The sequence below is a fragment of the Lissotriton vulgaris genome, chromosome 1_1 (genome assembly GCF_964263255.1).
Source record: "Lissotriton vulgaris chromosome 1_1, aLisVul1.2, whole genome shotgun sequence".
Lineage (NCBI taxonomy): Eukaryota > Metazoa > Chordata > Amphibia > Caudata > Salamandridae > Lissotriton > Lissotriton vulgaris.
This window is the reverse complement of record NC_141685.1, coordinates 818,022,493-818,039,886: the sequence shown is the minus strand read 5'-3', so window position 1 is coordinate 818,039,886 and position 17,394 is coordinate 818,022,493. Positions and strand designations below refer to the sequence as shown.

General features: G+C 43.8%; 1 protein-coding gene across 3 annotated transcripts in view; it reads right to left on the bottom strand.

The window, feature by feature from the left end:
- The window catches only part of LOC147747949 (3-keto-steroid reductase/17-beta-hydroxysteroid dehydrogenase 7-like), a 127,904-nt gene that overhangs the window by 44,280 nt on the left and 66,230 nt on the right, over positions 1 to 17,394 (bottom strand). For all 3 annotated transcript variants that reach the window (XR_015308478.1, XR_015308479.1, XM_086957133.1), the window contains exons 5-7: positions 12,391 to 12,585; positions 8,289 to 8,393; positions 7,260 to 7,316 (exon numbers count right to left, since the gene is read on the bottom strand). Coding sequence is in view for 1 of the 3 variants with exons in the window: in XM_086957133.1 (XP_086813259.1) it covers positions 7,260 to 7,316; positions 8,289 to 8,393; positions 12,391 to 12,585 (357 nt within the window). In the remaining 2 variants the exon portion in view is untranslated. The remainder of the gene's footprint in view (positions 1 to 7,259; positions 7,317 to 8,288; positions 8,394 to 12,390; positions 12,586 to 17,394) is intronic.

Genomic DNA, 17,394 nt, shown 5'->3' with positions numbered 1-17,394 from the left:
TTCAGGTGGTCCATTCCGTGAAAAATCATAGGTATGTTTACCCGTGGATACAGTCACAAAAAAGGAGTGCGGTTCGAATTTGTCAAGACACGTTAGTTTCATTCTACACATGAGGAACGTGCCTATGGTGAAAACTATTACCCAAAAACAACTAGTGTGTTCCCAACCACAGTAGGGACACCTTCTATCCACTTCCTAATGGATTACTCTTGTTAATGAATATAACTCAGGGAGAACAAATCCATTTCAAGGTAATATTCTCTCTCTCCCCTTTTGTTGAAGTTGGTATGAAGCCAGTTACACACATCTTTGTGGACTGAAGGCATAACAAATTGATCAGTGTTTGTATCTGGTACTCGGTAGCATGTCATCGGTATGGTAGCATTGGTAACCAAATTAATATTAATTGGAGGCTGACGGAGATCATATGAGGCAATATATGCTTGTGCTTGAAAGCAGCTTCACAGAAGACACAATTAACTTAAATTTAGCGGTCATACTACTTTTTAACTATGGCATGGTTTCACTACTGGAAGTTAACCCCTTGCCCGCAGCCGGAATTCCGCTCCTGTGCAGCACATTCCGATCGCGGCGTGGTCATGACGGCCCCCAGCCGTCATCAGCACACGAGCACTGTGTGCCATGAGAGCTGGGGGCCGTCATCATCATGGAAGGGGTTAATCTATACTCACATGGATGGTCACGTCATACAATAACTGAGAGAACTGATGGTGAACCACACATAGAGGGACACCTATACGGTCAGTTAAAACACATTCTGAGTACACCCTGATGCCCCTTGAATCGTAGTGAGTGGAGTAAAGTACATAATACATTTTGCCGTTTTGTGTGCTAGGGCCTAAGGCAATTGATAACACATTCAGTGGGGTGGACAGTGGACTGCGTTTGTCTATTTATTTTGGAGCAGCACTGAAGGACCAGAATACGACTGCATTTCAGTGATTGCTCTTTATTTACTGATGATCATCCAATCTGATTGCAGTACATGAACTAGCGCCAGCAAATCATGTTTGTGTAACGGGGCAAGAAAATTGTAATTTAAACAGTGTCATGAAGCTCGACAACTGCCCCGTACACAGACGCTGGCTCAGTGCCACACCAAAAGGCTCATTTTGCAGTCCAAGCTATGCCACAGGCTGGGGGCGGAGTGGCGGACAGTAACAACGAAGCGTTTATGGCTACTACTGCTTACTATAAAATTAATACTGCTATTTAGTAATACTTACGGTTACGTGTTGGACTGGGCTGGGCTGCCCTCTACGCCATTGTGCTGCAATCGCTGCCTTTAATAATGATGACTGCGATTGTGCCGGGGATTGGCAATCTAAATAAAATTTGCATACGTTGCCGCACAGCCCCTACCCCTGAACAACCAAATCCAGCCCAATGCCCCGATCTCAATGTCCCGCCCACGTGCAAAAGCAACAGTTAATTAAGGGCCGAGGCTACCGAGGTCACCATATTTGAATCTTCTGTTCTTGGCCGAATCAATGTCTCAGGCTCTCTCAGCTGCCGCAACACTCATCCTCACCGTGACTAGGGAGTAGAGTAGGACTTGGGAGCAATCAAAAACAATACTCTGCGCCGAGTCAGTCAGTTATATAATATAATATATATATATATATATGCAAGTTATATATAATATATATGTGAATAATGCTGCGTGAAGCAGACGCGTAGGCCCGGCCCCGATAAATAAGTGCCGGGGCTAAGCACCGGAAAGCACCGGCACAAATTAAGCACTGATGCACGGGCTCTGCTTTCGTTGTTAAGGAAAAAACATTTGCACGCGCTTTGCTTTCATTGTTAAGGACAAAACATATGCACGCGCTCTTTCGGTAGCTTGTTTATATTTTCACTGTCACTTTTAATGACGGAGTGCCTGTTTGCAGGTCCACCGCTGCCCTAAATAAAAGCCTCGCAATTAAAAGCCTGTGCGCCCTGTCCACGGTCCCCAGAGTGCGATGGCAGCCTTCAGATTAGCAACGCTCCCCTTGACGCAGGCGAGGCATAACATCCTCCAGAGTAATACACATTAGTCCTTTTCAGGGAGCGGTCAAAATGCACGCGTCCCCCCCCCCAAAAGCCCTTTGCTCAGCTGACCAAAGGGCCTAGACAACGTGCTTAAAATCCATGCTTGTTCCTCGTGTTCAGCTTGACTCCTCAGGACGTCCATATTGATCAGTGCTTAATTTGTGCCGGTGCTTTCCACTGCCTTTGGTCTTACAGCAGGGGCCAATGTTTGAGGAGTCTAGAAGTATTTCAATGGACTGGAAGTCAGTCACCTATCAGTATCACAGACAAATAAAGTGCCTCACGTATCCTTCCACTAGCAGCTCCCTGGCCAAAGAATCATGAGAGCAAGCACGGGAAAATATGGGCCCGGCCCTAAAGGAGACCTGGGTCCTAATGACACGGCTGATGCCGCGTATCCTGAAGGGGTGCGCTTTCTCCATTCTTGCCGACCGGACAGGACTCCAAACTCAATATTGTGAGACCTCCACCTAACTTCATATAATCCGCAACTCCAAGATTACAAACATAGCCTCTGAGTCCTTTCCGCATGTATCACTTGTTGTGAGCCCTCCAAGTAACTATGTGAACAAAGATACCAGGCCTTTGGTTTAAAACACAATTTTAGTACAAAATACCTACTCACATTGGTCAGACACTCTTTCATCGTCACAATGAGTAACCCTCCTAAATAGACTGATACACCTGTCATCTATGAGACATCCACCTCATTCTCTTGACTGATCCTAGCATGCCACTAACCTTAACCACTTCGATGCTGATGACGAGCTCAGCTCGTCATGAGGCTTACCTGCCGTGTGCTGATGACGAGCTGAGCTCGTCATGTAATGCGGTAATTTTAAAAATGCAGCACACCGCGGGAAAAGCAGCTGCAGCGATGCGGTTAAATGCCTGCCTTAATAATGGGCGAAGACCTCTTCACTCAGCTGCACTCTTGTTTAACTGGTCTCTTAGACTCCTTTCTGTTAGCCTGAGAGACCCTCAAATGAATGGGCTGAAATGTTCCCCTCACTAGACTGAGAGACCCTCCACCTCAGTAGATTGATACCCTACCTCACTTGACTGAAACTGCTAGGGAGGCAGCACATTAGTGAACAAATGGACCAGCTGACTAAAGTAGCTGTTCCACTTTTCACAATGCAATGGCAACATGGCCTGTTGTAACTGCACCTGCCTAGAGAGGGTATGTCTGGGGCATTCACAGTACCTCCTTTTCTCCCCTTGCAATGGGTGGCCACAATCAGTGCACCAACTCATATGAGGCACACAGTGTGGCCCCTTGCCTGCTCCTTTGCCCTGCGCTGATGTCTCCATGCGTTCGCGTAGAGAAGATGCGCTGAGAAAAAAGGTTTTCCTCATTTGTATGGAGCCACCTGGAGGCATTTCTTTAGATTTCTGTAGAATAGCATGCTCCTGGCGGCTTTAGCAGGTGAGTGTAGATTAGCATCAACCGACAGCCACTGGCCGGCCACAGCTGAATAATTAGTTCTCTGCATTTACCTATGCATGCCTGGGGCCCACACCATGGATGGACTGGTTGAGTTGCCTGCTTGCATTGTCTTGGAAGATTTTTACCTCCAGTTTAGAATATCATATTACCATTGGGCAAAATACTAAAAGCTTTATTAACCTTCTGTGTATGTCAACCCTTATCGGATTTTTTGATTACAATGTCAGAATCATTTCTTAAGTTATCCATGGCTATTCTTTCAGCTTTGACATTGTAATCAATAAATCCGATAAGGGTGGTAATGTTGTGGTTTTATCACGTGAAATGTACATTGAAGAAGGAATGAAACAATTAAATGATGTTGTCAAGTATGAAAAAAGTACTAGAAAAATAGTTGAATGTGAGAATAACAAATATCAAGAACAACGTATTGAGTGGAAAAACATGAGACTTATAGAGTCGGATGAATTTAATTTTTTAAAATGTAAATTCCCCAAACTGCCGGCACTATATCTGCTGCCTAAACTTCATAAACACCCAACTAATCCCCCTGGCAGGCCCATTGTTTCGTCTAGAAACAGCTGCCTGGAGAATACATCCAGGTATGTAGACTTCTTTCTACAGCCACTAGTCCAAGCACTCCCGGCTTATCTTAAAGACTCCGGGGATTTTCTGCAGAAAATTGCTAACATTGAAATTAATGACAGATGTTTACTCATGACCTTAGACGTGAACAGCCTGTACACTAATATTCCACATGAACAGGGAATAATGGCGTGTATACATTTTCTTAACAACAGATCTGTATCCTACCTTTTCCACACAGAAATGCTTCTTGATATGATCCACACGTGCCTCACCCAGAACTACTTTCTGTTTAATGGCAATATATATCACCAACTTCTTGGTACTTCAATGGGTACTTGTTTTGCCCCCAGCTTTGCTGGACTGTATTTAGGCTGGTGGGAAGAACAAGTAGTCAGACACCTACCCCAATACCAGACCGGAGTACGTACCTGGCTCCGGTATATAGATGACATTTTTATTATCTGGGAGGGAAGCGAGAGTGAGGCTGAGAAATTTGTTGAAACTCTCAATGTCAATGACTGTAACTTAACCTTCACTAGCCACGTTGACAAAACCACAATTGACTTTTTAGATTTGAAAGTCAAAGTAGATGGCAACCACCTCACGACAGCTCTGTTTAGAAAGGAGACAGCGGGCAATAGCCTACTGCATGCCCAAAGCTGCCACCCTCGTAATTTCATCAACTCCATCCCCTTAGGAGAACTACTGAGGGCAAAGAGAAACTGCACTAAACAGGAAGATTTTGAAAAAGAGAAGACAGTAATGTGTGAAAGATTTAAGGCTAGAGGATACAGTAAAAAGTGTATCTCTGCAGCTATCAAGAAAGTATACAGTAAAGATCTCCCACAGACAGGCACAGAAAAGAAGGCTGAAAACCAGGAAACAGTCAGGTTCATCACCAACTATAACTCCCAACACAAAGGAGTAAGGGGTGCAATTAACAAATTCTGGCACACCCTGCAAACTGATAAAGACATCAAAACCTGTGTCCTTGAGTTCCCACAAATAACATATAGAAGACCTATGTCACTTAAGGATAAAATATGCCAAACCTTGGTGACGAATAAAAAGAGAAACAATCCTGTTCAGGGATTTTATGTCTGTGGCAGTTGCAAGGCCTGTAAATACAGCCACAACACTAAAGAATTGAAACTGTCTGAGAACTGTGCACCGTACAAAATTCTAAAACATGTCTCTTGCCATACTGAGTTTGCGGTATACGCACTGAGATGCCCGTGCAATAAATTTTATGTAGGCAGCACGATTAAACCTGCGAAAGAAAGGGTGTTGCAACACCTTAGAGCGATTAAGAACCTGGACAAACAGTACCCAGTTGCCAGGCATTACGCAACCCATCACAAAAGCAATAACAGCCTGTTATCCTTTACCGTTCTAGATCAGGTCCCTGTAAGAGAAAGGGGAGGTAACAGATTGCAAGAGTTAAGACGCCTTGAATCAAGGGTCATCATTAAGTACCAAACTATGCAACCCCAGGGGCACAATTGCGATGAGGCATTGGGGGTTCACCTGGGATAACAGAACATTTTGTCAAGTGAAACATTGAAATGTTATGAGTTGCCTTGATTATAGCAGCCAAATATCTACATTTTAAATGTATGTATGCACAAAAACACGGTTGAATGCTGGAATTCACATTTCCCCGTTTATTTTATTACAGGCACTGGTCGATCTAATTTGGGAGAATGAGAGACACGACAATTGAAATGCAGAGAGGCTGAGAGATTGTCATCAACCTAAACATTGTTACAGTACGAATGAGTGATTCAAGGGTTTTGTTTTACTTAACAAACCAAGGACGTTGCACCCAGTATTTGGTATGAGTTTCAATACCTGAACATTCTAGTGAAAAGAATGATTAATTTGTAAGGTATGCACATTGGGGCTCGAAAACCTTTCAGGGACGCATGCACGCACCAGCCTGGTAACCTCAATGGCACTCACAGTTAAGATGAGTTAAGAAGGCAATTGGCGAATGCTCCGCACGCATGCAAGCTCCAAGGTCTGAGGTTCGATTCTCACCCTAGGCTATAATAAGAGAGAGGTGTGGCAAGCCCACTTGGGCTTGAAAACTATGTATGACAAATGCTCGCACCTATATAGAACGATCATGAGCTGTGAACGTCTGGGCTGGACAATAGCACAAACCATTAATGCTTCACATGCGTGTTGTGTCCTGAGATGGGAGGTTCGAATCCCACAGTCGCGAACATATTGAATTTGAACTCGATTATGTTTATGTTTGCATAAAACGCACAATATTTAAGTGGTACTAAAATGTAACAGTGTGAAATGTTTGGAATTACGTTTTGTTGACAAAATGCCAATGCTTGCTACACATTCTTAAGTGTACTCACAGCTCCAAATATTCTCTCGACAATGTAGTCTGTTGTTTATGTTTGTAACCCACTGGTCACATGATTAACATTTAAAATGCACTGTTTATTTCGCACAAACACTCGTGAACAAGGGAACTTGCTTCCCGAAACGCGTCGAGTGCGTTCTTGAAATAAATACACGTTGAAACGGATCTGTGGCTTGGATATCGTTCTTGGTTGGAAGGGAGAACGACTGTCGATGGAATATATATATATATATATATACACATACACACACACACAAGATGCAAGGTATGTACATGTGGCTTTAAGCATAGTAAATCTATACTTTCCTACATGCACTTACCTTTCTATATTAGGTTCCTCGATAGCCTGGCCTAGATATTAGTGCTTCACGATATTCTGAGGGGGGGCTTGACATTCAGTAGTACAACCTAAAAGGAGATATTTTTACATAGAACCGTGAAATTGCTCAGTGGGGCGTATATCATTTTGCCCATGTCCGATACTCCTACAGTGTCTTATAAGCGATGCGTTTTACGCATACAGGCAGGGGACTGTTCGGTAGGGATCTGTAGCAAGATGAGTTTATTCCTAAAGCAAGAAACCTTAACCTTGATTTGGCACTGAAGGGAGGTTGACTGGAAAACCAGCAGTTCCAATACATCCCAGGGTGCCATACAACTGAAAAAGTACTAGGAATTCCTACCCCCTCACGCCTATGCCTACCAGCCAGACGGCTAAGTGAGGCTGGGGAGCCATGGAAACCCTTTCACATCCAATGTAATTGAATGTTAGCAACTTCATACCAGCGCTTCTGCTCCGTTGTATGGCGTTAATGTGAAGGTGTTGGTGAAGATTCGTATCTGAAAAAAAAGAAGTGACATTAACAGAAATGCAAAAGTTCTTGAACATTAGTTGAATGGATATTTACGTACAATACTGCACCATTACAAACAGACAGAGGCTACATCATCATTTGGAATAACAAAAGGGCATTGGCCAATAATGATGTTGTTTTCCACTGAGAGCTTCAATGTGACCTCAAATTGCCATTAAGGGAGGTGGTTGCACGTGGAAGGCATGTAGAACTACTGGCGGTATAGAGATATGGGAGGGGAGAATTATATTAAGTTAAGTGGCAGTAGAATCACAGGTGAGTTAGTGATTGGGCTGGTAGAAGAGTTAGTGATTGGGCGGGGAGGGAAGTTAGTGATTGGGTGGGGAAGGGAGGTGGTGTTAGGGCAGGTATTAAAGAGGTAGAGATATTTCAGCAGTGAGTAAAAGGACAGTGGTCATAAGAGAACAGTGTAGAGTCACAGGTAGTGCAGGGACACGGTTGAAGAAAATTGTGGGCTGTGGTGGGGGTGTAGAGGTACAGGTGATGTACATACATGGTGACAGAAAACCTGGGAAGTCAGAGTGTAGAATTAAAAGTAGTGCAGTAATAGAGGGAGAAGAAAGTCTAGCTAAGAACAGGGATAAAAAGCAAGCAGCACTCAAAAAGTTTCCAAAAATAAAGACTTAAAGAACCATCTGCCAAAATATATACTCCATAAAATTACCCGGGTTAAAATTTCACCATACAACTAAACTCAATATAAAGCACTCTCTCCCAAATATGCCAAGACTGAAGCCAAACCAGCAAATTAACATATTCTTACAATGGGAGTAGTGAGTTTTGCATTTCAACATTTTTGTCAGGGGCATATATCGTAGATATTTGTCAGTAGATGTCAAATGAGTCTATGTTTTTTTGGTATATTTTTAATTATGAAAACCTTGTAGTTATAATCTGATTCACACAGACAGAAATGGCACAGGAACATTGTACTCACCAGCAGCATGATGGGCATAATTAGTGTCCAGAAGAACGATGGAAAGATGCCATATGTCAGATTCGTCATCACCAGGCCTGGACAAATTACACTTGAGTAGAGACCCTGCAGGGACCAGAGGTCGGGAGCTAGTCAATCTACCACAAATCAGCGGGTGACAGACTATGACAATGCGATATGTGATAACAATACGTAGAAAACGTTAGTGCTCAAATGTTGATGGCACTGACTCACTGGGAGCCTTCTAGTCGCTGCTGCAGTTTGGAAGAGTTTAAAATTAGGATGGTTGGCACGGTCACTATCTAGAATATTGCGAGCTATTCAACATGAACCGTCAAGTCAGTACGTCATGGCCAATGCTAACAGACCACCACATGAGGTGTGTGTCTCTATTTGCAAACAGTGACCAATTTCTGTTCACTTTCGCAGAAACCAAACTTAAGAAGTCAAATAGCGACCCAGTTAACATTCACGCTTGAAAGTAAATCCTTTGGCTCTAATAAATGTACACTAATTTGTAGTCACTATCCATGTCTTTTTGTTTAGCCGTGAGGCCAATTTTTATTACAGACGAGCATGCACTTTTACAGTTGGTAGCGCGCATGAAAGTAATTTACATTAGTTTACCAATAAAGACTTCCCTACCCAACCCCTTATTGCTAGGCCTTTTTGCTAACCTTTTTGGGGGCTATTTGGGGCAGTTCACACTTGGGCACCTATAACTTTTTGTCCACATAAGGCATCCATGCCAACATTACATTCTTTTTTTGCAACATCCAGAGTATTCTAAAGGTACCAAGGGCATGTGGATTCCCCAGGAGAGGACCGAGAAATTAGCCAAAATACAGGTACATTTCGGGTTTTTTTTTGGGGGGGGGGGGGGGAGAGCTGCAGAAGACAGTGTCTGTCTTTTCCCCTGCAAATGGTACCAACAAAGGGTCTGTGCTGCTACAAACACCATCTTCCCAGGTTTCAGAACAGGCCGACTTTTGTCAGAAACCCTCATTTTTTTACACAGTTTTGGTACTTTACTGGGACACAGCCTATATTTACTATGTTTTGTGCTTTCAACCACCTTCCAGTTAGTGGGAGAAATGTGTGTAACCAATAATGGATCCCGGAAAGCTATACATTTCTGAAAAGAAGACAAAATTCTGAATTCAGCAAGGGGTCATTTGTATACATCCTTCAAGGTTTTCCTATAGGAAGTACAGTTTAAATTTTAAAAAATTGAAATTGAGTTGGAAAAAAAAACAGCTATGTGTGCCTATGTTTTCACCTGTAACTTCTAACTATAGCAGATTTTTTAAAGCAATATACCGTTATGTTTTCTGGACCCTTCTGGTTGCGGAGATATATAGGGCTTTTAGGTTCACCAAGAACCCACGGTACCCAGAGCCAATAACTGAGTTGTACCTTGCGATGTGTTTTCATTGTGTACCGGGCATACAGAAATTCCTTTGGTAAATATAAGAAGTGAAAAATAGGTATTAAGGGAACCTATGTACTTCTGAAATGGGAACAGGATATGGCGTTTAGAACCAGTGGTTAGGTGACCATCTCTGAAATTGTGAGTCCCGATACTACCATGTGAATTAGAGGGCATTTTAAAAAAATAACTTCTTTTTTACACACTGTCTTACATTTGGAAGGTAGAAATGCATAGAAAGACAATTGGCAATAACACTTGTTTTACTATTCTGCGTTCACTAAGTCTCCTGATAGAAATGGTACCTCACTTGTGTGGGTAGGCCTAGGGCCCGCAACAGGAAACGGCCCAAAATGCAACGTGGACACATCAAGTTTTTGCAGTGACAACTAACCCTTCTTTTTCAATGTGCCTAGCAGTCGCTTTTGGGCCCAGGCTCAGATGGCACCTAGGGAAACCTAACAAAACCTGTGCATTTTATAAAACTAGACACCCATGGGAATCCAGGATGGAATGACTTGTGTGGTTCTCACCATGTTCTGTTACCCTGAATCCATTGCGAACTTCAGCATTTGTTAAAAAAAAATCCCCACATTTCTGTGATGGAAAGTTCTGGAATATCTGGGGAGCCACAAACTTCCTTACACCCAGCATTCCCCCAAATCTTCCGATAAAAATGGTACCTTACTTGTGTGGTTAAGCCTAGAAAAAGGGATGTTTTTAGCTAAATTTGAAGTTTGCAGGGGATTCTGGGTAAGAACATGTTGAGGGATCCATGCAAGCCACACCTCCCTGGACTCTCCCAGGTGTCTGGTTTTCAGAAATGTGTGGGTTTGGTAGGTTTCCCTAGATGGCATAAAAGCCTGGGACAGTGCTCAACACCTTCGCTGCTAGGTGTTTTCCCCTCCTGTGCTGAAGAATGCAGGATGCCAGTGTTTCATGACGAGCTCAGCTCGTCATCAGCACAGCTCAACCGTGCATCATGACGAGCTGAGCTCGTCATGAGCATGGAAAGGGTTAATATGTGCCGGTGGTTTCAGGTGCTCAGCACCGGCACTAATTTGTCAACACCAACACTTATGAAGGATGCCATATAGTGGCTCTGTTTGTTTAATATACAGATGAGCACATCAGCAGTTGTTTATTAATCAAATCAACATTAAAACAACCAAAACCTGCCTCACAAGTCATTTTTACAGCTTTGGGAGGCCCCGAACACTCTGAATTGTCACACTTATAGCAGAGTGATTGCTAGTAGTTGTGTACGTTTTCTCATTGGCAGCAGTGGCAGTGACAATGGGTGGTGCTAGCTGGAACTTAATATTTTACAAATTAAACACTGGCCTGGGATCAAAACACAGGAGCCCCCTATGCAAAAACAGGATGTTTTGTGATAAATAGGGGGTCACCTGGGTTTTTGTTCCTGGGCTTGTTGGGGATAATAACCCACATCTGCCCCCCGGGGGGCAGAAGGACTGTCCCTTTTGTGTTGGGGGGGGGGGGGCATTGGCATGCCCAGTTTGGGCAGCCCCCAGCCCTACCTATTAAAAATAAATCCCTGGCTCCTAGTGTGCGCCCCCCCCCCCCCTGGTCAGAAAGACTGAACATGCCCATAGACACTTTAGGGGGAGCAAAGGCCCTTGCCCAAGGAGCAGCTTCCCCCTTCATGGTGTCTAGTGGTGGATCCCTGCTTGGGAATCACCCTCCTGCGGTGATCCCAAAGCAGGGACGCACTAGGGAGACTATTCCCTTTCCAATGATACCTCTCTTGTGTGTTTCGGTGTTAGGGGGGCTGAGATAGCCCCGCAAGCTGATCCGCTCATTTTACAATGATGTAATTTTACAATCTCGTAATGACGACAGCACACAATGCGTGCCGATTGTCCTTTCACTGAAAAAAGCTCCTTCCTAGCTCTTGAGGCTGAAAACTAAAAAAGGAAACCCCTCTGCTGCAAACAGCAGAGGGATTTCCTAGTACAGAGGATGGTGCCATCCTCAGCACATGACCACCGTGACTGAGGACGGAACTGTTCCATCCTCAGCACCGAACCAGTGAAACCGGGGCATTATAGGCATAATCCAACATCCAGGTCGAGGAGGACACTGTAGGCACACAAGCTGAGGAATCTCTAGCAACCAAGTAAGTGAGGAACTGTGTGAGACGTGCTGTTTCACCCTGGGACACAGTGCTAAAGTGCGCAGAGGCCAAAAACTACTAACATCAGGTCACATAAAAAGGCAAAATGTTTAGGGGTGAACCTCCCAAAAGGGCCTAGTCCAACAAGAACCATCTGTGAGACACGAGATTTGACCTTCGTCAGCACTGCATAAAGGCCAATGTCACAATGGCACCCCAAAATGAGAACATTCAATATTCTACATAATGTTACCAGTATGCATGAATACGATTGATAAATACAGGAGTAACATGGCGACCTATGGCTGCCTCTTATTTCATCCCCGCCAGAAGGTCCACCAAAGGGTCTAATACCATGTAGACGCAGAACCTTCTGATGCGACCCTTCTCTCTCTCTATGGGGAATGAAAAAAGGCACCAGAATGCAGGAAATAGTAATAGTTAATGTCTACATTCCACACCTTATGAGTAAGTTATTCGCTTCCAGAGATTTGTAAAATGGAAGTCGGTAGTCACTGGTTGCACCCTGGCCTCACCTGCTGATTGTAGCGTTCGTTCAGCGCCAAGCTGAGCAGATCGGTGGCATACTTGGACGAGCTATAGGGCTCCCGTCCTTGGCTATGTTGGTAGTCAGTCAGACTGAAGGCATTCCGCCGCGCATTGCTGGACGATGTCCAAATTACCTGCGAGGGCCTTCCGGCATTACAGAGCAAAGGCCCTAACTCTTGTATCTGCAGAGAAAAGAAGATGAAATTGAAGCTTTCAGAGACATGTCAGAGAAGGCCACAAAGCTCAAAGAGCAGACAGTCTGAGTAAGACTTAACAATAGATGTTGTTCAGAAACCTTCACTAGGCAACCAGTGGAACATACTAAAGCAAATGGGTGTGCCGTTCCGCGGAGTCACTCAATCTCAAATTTCGACAGTGGAGTCAGAATCGCGTGATTAATAAGGGTATCCTGTACAGGATGTATAAGCCTTCACCCACGAAGGAGACTCTCTTTCTCACTGGGCTTTGTTGCTCGTTTGGTGAGCACTGCAATACCTTATGAGCCCCACAAGTGGGCTCTTTACCACAGATCTTTTATTCTCCCTGCCTCTTATCACAGCTTGGGATGGTGCCCTTATCTCTGGTCTTGTGAGCAGAGAAGTAGATTGGTAGAAAAAGTCATTAAAATAGGCTACAGGCCAAAAGATTTAACCATGGTTCCATCAAAGGCCACTTGGTTCATCTACAGTTTTCAATCTTGGCACCGACTGCTGAGAATAAAGTCTGTCTAACAGGATTGCCCGAATGCGTGACTACCAACCCTGAAATAGAATGTTAATACTGTGGATGTGTTCATTCTAATTCCCCCCACATCTTAGCTTTGGGTCTCTTCTTTGCTGTCTGCTCTCACTTTTCCATGTGTGTTGAGCACACACTTTTATATTAAACATCACAGGAAACTACTGGTGTAAATTCTGTTTTATAGCGAGCCACATACAATAGCTATCAAGACATGAACCTAGGTGAAAGCATCACTCGTAGTTTTTCTTTCTTTCGGTCTATTAAGACCATAGAAGTACATACATTCACGCTGCATTTACATTTGTTTACATAAAACAATATACATAGGTAAGAACAAAAAAATGTACAATCAAGTGAGCTTGCACCACATGTGCCTATCACGTTAGCAAATAAAAACAGTCCTAAATAATATGATTCTAAAATGAATTAAAAACAATATAACCATTCAAAAAACGTTCTCAGGTTATTGCAGTCATAACATTTTAAAGTATCAAAAACATAACAATGATTGGAACAGAGTTACTGTTTCATACCTGCACCCAAAGGCCTGAGCACTCTTGATGCAATTCAATACTCCATAACAGATTGTAGGTAAGCCACACTGTCGTAAATAATTTAAGGCCGATGGGTAATGAGGAATTTGATCGAACATCTAACTGCGAATATATGTGGATTGAGCATCGCATGGCACTTGCCATAATGCTGTTAATTGAGTTAAACTGATTTAATAATTGTATGCTCCTTTCCATTTGCTATGGTTTACATTTAGATTTTCAGTGACTGCAGGGCGGTGGGGGTCATGAGCAGTTGTGCATAGACAAAACTTTGAGTAACACCGTTATACACTAGTGCGACATCTGATGGCTCACACTGCTGGTGCATCATATTTATAGAATTGAAAGTTATACGAGTTGTTAGATCAACAAATTCTACCATCAAGCACATTGTGTGCCCTGAAGAAAGACTGTCCAGATCTGTTTATCTAACTCCATTCCCACTGACTAGAAGAAAGACACCTTGTTTAAAACAAGCATTTGCAATGCAATAGGTCTCGCATTTGTTTAGTTTGAGCTATTGGCTTTGTAAATGACAATGCCTTTTATTTATGCGTTTGAAAACCTGCAAGCTTTGCGTAAACAAGCACTTTGTACTTATAGTCCTTGTTTATGAGAAGCAAAGCTGGCAGTCTCTTTTACTGACAGCCTTGCTTCTCATAAGCAAGGACTATATGTACAAAGTGCGTGTTTATGCACCGCTTGCAGGTTTTCAAAACAAATTAATAAAAGGCATTGTTATTTACAATGCAAATAGCTCCAACTCTCGCAAATGCGAGACCTATTGCATTGTAAATGCTTGTTCCTCACAGCCGACACTTGTAGAGATAACCCAAAAGTATCGAAGTTGAGACTGCATTTGTTCACTTCTGAGCAAAGTGCTAGGTACTTGGTCTGCGATGGAAAGCTGGCTTAGGACATCTCACAGACTTTCTGGGATAGCTTGGTCAAGCAGGCACCGACTAGCTATTCGGGGACGTGTGAAGGTGAAGTTGGCTATCAATTATTACAGGCAAAATAAATGTTGCCGTCTCGTCAGTAGCATTATTTAAGAAGAGATAATACATAAATTAGCACCTTAAAATAGAAAACGTATATCAGTATGCTCAAGAGCCTAGCCATAACTGTTAAAGCACGTTGATCAAACTAAAGTTCTAGCAACTCGAAGCTGAAAGGGTCTCCGGGACCTGGATATTTATCTATGACCAGGAGCTGTCACCGATAAAGGCATGATCTAGAAAGCATGCAACTTGATATGAATCAAGCTCTTGGAAGCAGGGTATCCATCGCAGACCGTTTCCAAAGTAATCAACCACTCAAAGCTAAAAGTAAGTTGTACTTCTTAATTCCTTTAAGATGATTCAAACATTGTAACATATAATATAAATGTAAGCTGCTTCTTAAACCTGTGCACAGGATGAGCAAACTGAACAAATGCATTGATTACTAGTTTTGATGACGCTCATTTTCAGATTTTGCTTGCTATACATGAAAACCAATTTGACCAACTCTCAGAAATGTGTCTGCTTTTGTGTGCACATTTTTTACTTTTGAAATAAGGAAACAGTGCCGCAAGGAGCTCTGGAACATTCCAGAGTGACAAAGGGCCAGATGTCCGACTGTTTCTTGCAGTCCCAAAGGGGATTTCAGTAATGTCGCTAAACCTCCTGTGATTCTGGGCAAATCACTTAATCTCCCCATGCCTAACAAAATGAATGTGTGTCCTTGTGTAACGTAACTGGTGCTATGTAAAGCGCTCTGATACCTGATTCGGTTCGGGTCAAGTTTACGCTATACAAAACTCTGCAAAAAAATAAATAAAAAATTAGCGACTCGCAAAATAGGGTTAGCGACTCGCTATTAGGAAGGGGTGTGCCAAGGGTATCCCTCCCCAATAGTGACTCCAAAACCTATGTATGAATGTTTTGCGAACGCAACACTCTCAGTTTATCACCCTTCTCAGTAGGGTGGTAAACCACTCTCAAACGGGAAGGGGACCCCGTCCCCTCTGGGAATGGATGCCCAAATATTTTTAAGGGAGGCAGTGGTCCCAGGGACCACTGCCTGCCCTTAAAAAATGAAACTGAAAGGTTTCAATGCTTTATTGACAAAGCAGTCATGGCGGTCTGCTGACCCCAGCGACCACCATCCCTGGGAGTGCCAGCCATTCCCAATAGGGTCACAAATTGAGACAGCCTCATTAATATTCATGAGGCATGCAATTCGCGACCCCATTGGCAATCATAAACAGTGTCTGAGACACTGTTGTACATTGGATTTTGCAACTCGCAATTTGTCGCAATTTACGAGTCGTAAATTCCACTGGTCGTATATCTGGCACAAAAATCTTTCACCCTGAAGTTTGTGGAGGTCCCCGGGATATTGTGGATATAAGACAGCTGTGTAAACAAGCAGTGTCTCGTGTTTATTTATTTATTTATCAAGCAACTTGTATCGCGCAAACTAAACCCGAAGGTGTCAAGGCGCCTATCAAAAACCGATCAAAAGTTTGCAGAGCACCACTAAGGGTATGCACGTGTAAAAAGGTGGGTCTTTAGAGCAGATCTAAAAGCTTGTAGAGTGGGGCGGGACCTTACTTCCAAAGGGAGGGCATTCCACCATTTAGGTGCCAAGTTAGAAAAGGCCTTGCCTCCCCATCTTGCTTTTCTAACACGAGGTACAGAGAGAAGAAGTTTGTGAATAGAACGGAGATTCCTGCCGGGGTTATACTGAGATAGGATCGATCCAATGCCTGTAGGGCTGGATTTAGCTAGGGCTTTGTACACCATACACATGGATTTAAAAAGGATACGGTCCTCAACGGGGAGCCAGTGAAGCTGCTTTCGGGCTTCAGTGGCAGAGGCACGTTTAGGTAGGTCAAGGACAAATCTCGCTGCCGCGTTCTGGACCACCTGCAAGCGCTGTAGCTGACTCTTGTTCAGTCCTGCATACAGCGCATTGCAATAATCCAGTCGCGAGCCCAGAAGTGCGACAGCAAGTTGCTTTCTTGCCTGGGGTGACAAATAGTGCCTGATTTTCCTTAGGATGTGGATAATCCCCCAACAGGTCGATACAGTCCTGTTGACCTGTTGGCACATACTAAGGGTAGGGTCGATCATGACTCCCAGGTTTTTTGCTGAGGAGGTGGGCTCGGGACATAAGCCCAGCGAGTTCGGCCACCACTCAGCCGACCAAATCGTTTCTTTTCCTCCAAATACCATCACCTCCGTCTTCTCCCCGTTCAGTTTTAGTGAGTTGTGAATCATCCACTGGCCAACTGCCTCCATACAAGATCTAAAATTGGCGGCAGTTGACGTAACTGACTGGGAGAGAGAGACTAGGATCTGGGTGTCGTCCGCATAGGAAACTACCTCCATCCCAAAAGATCTAATAAGTCTGGTAAGGGGGGTCACATAGATATTAAAAAGGGTAGGACTAAGCGCTGACCCTTGAGGGACCCCACATTGCACAGACAGGGATGGAGATAGAAACGATCCCAGCATGACCCTTTGCTCTCTATGATCGAGAAAAGAGGAAAGGAGTCCCAGGGCAGACCCGCGGACCCCAATCTCCCTCAGGCGAGATGTTAACACCGAGGGGGATAGGGTATCGAAGGCCGCTGTGAGATCTAAAAGGATCAAGAGGGAGGTCTGTCCCTCATCAACCCTGGTGCGGATATTATCCAGCACTATGGTG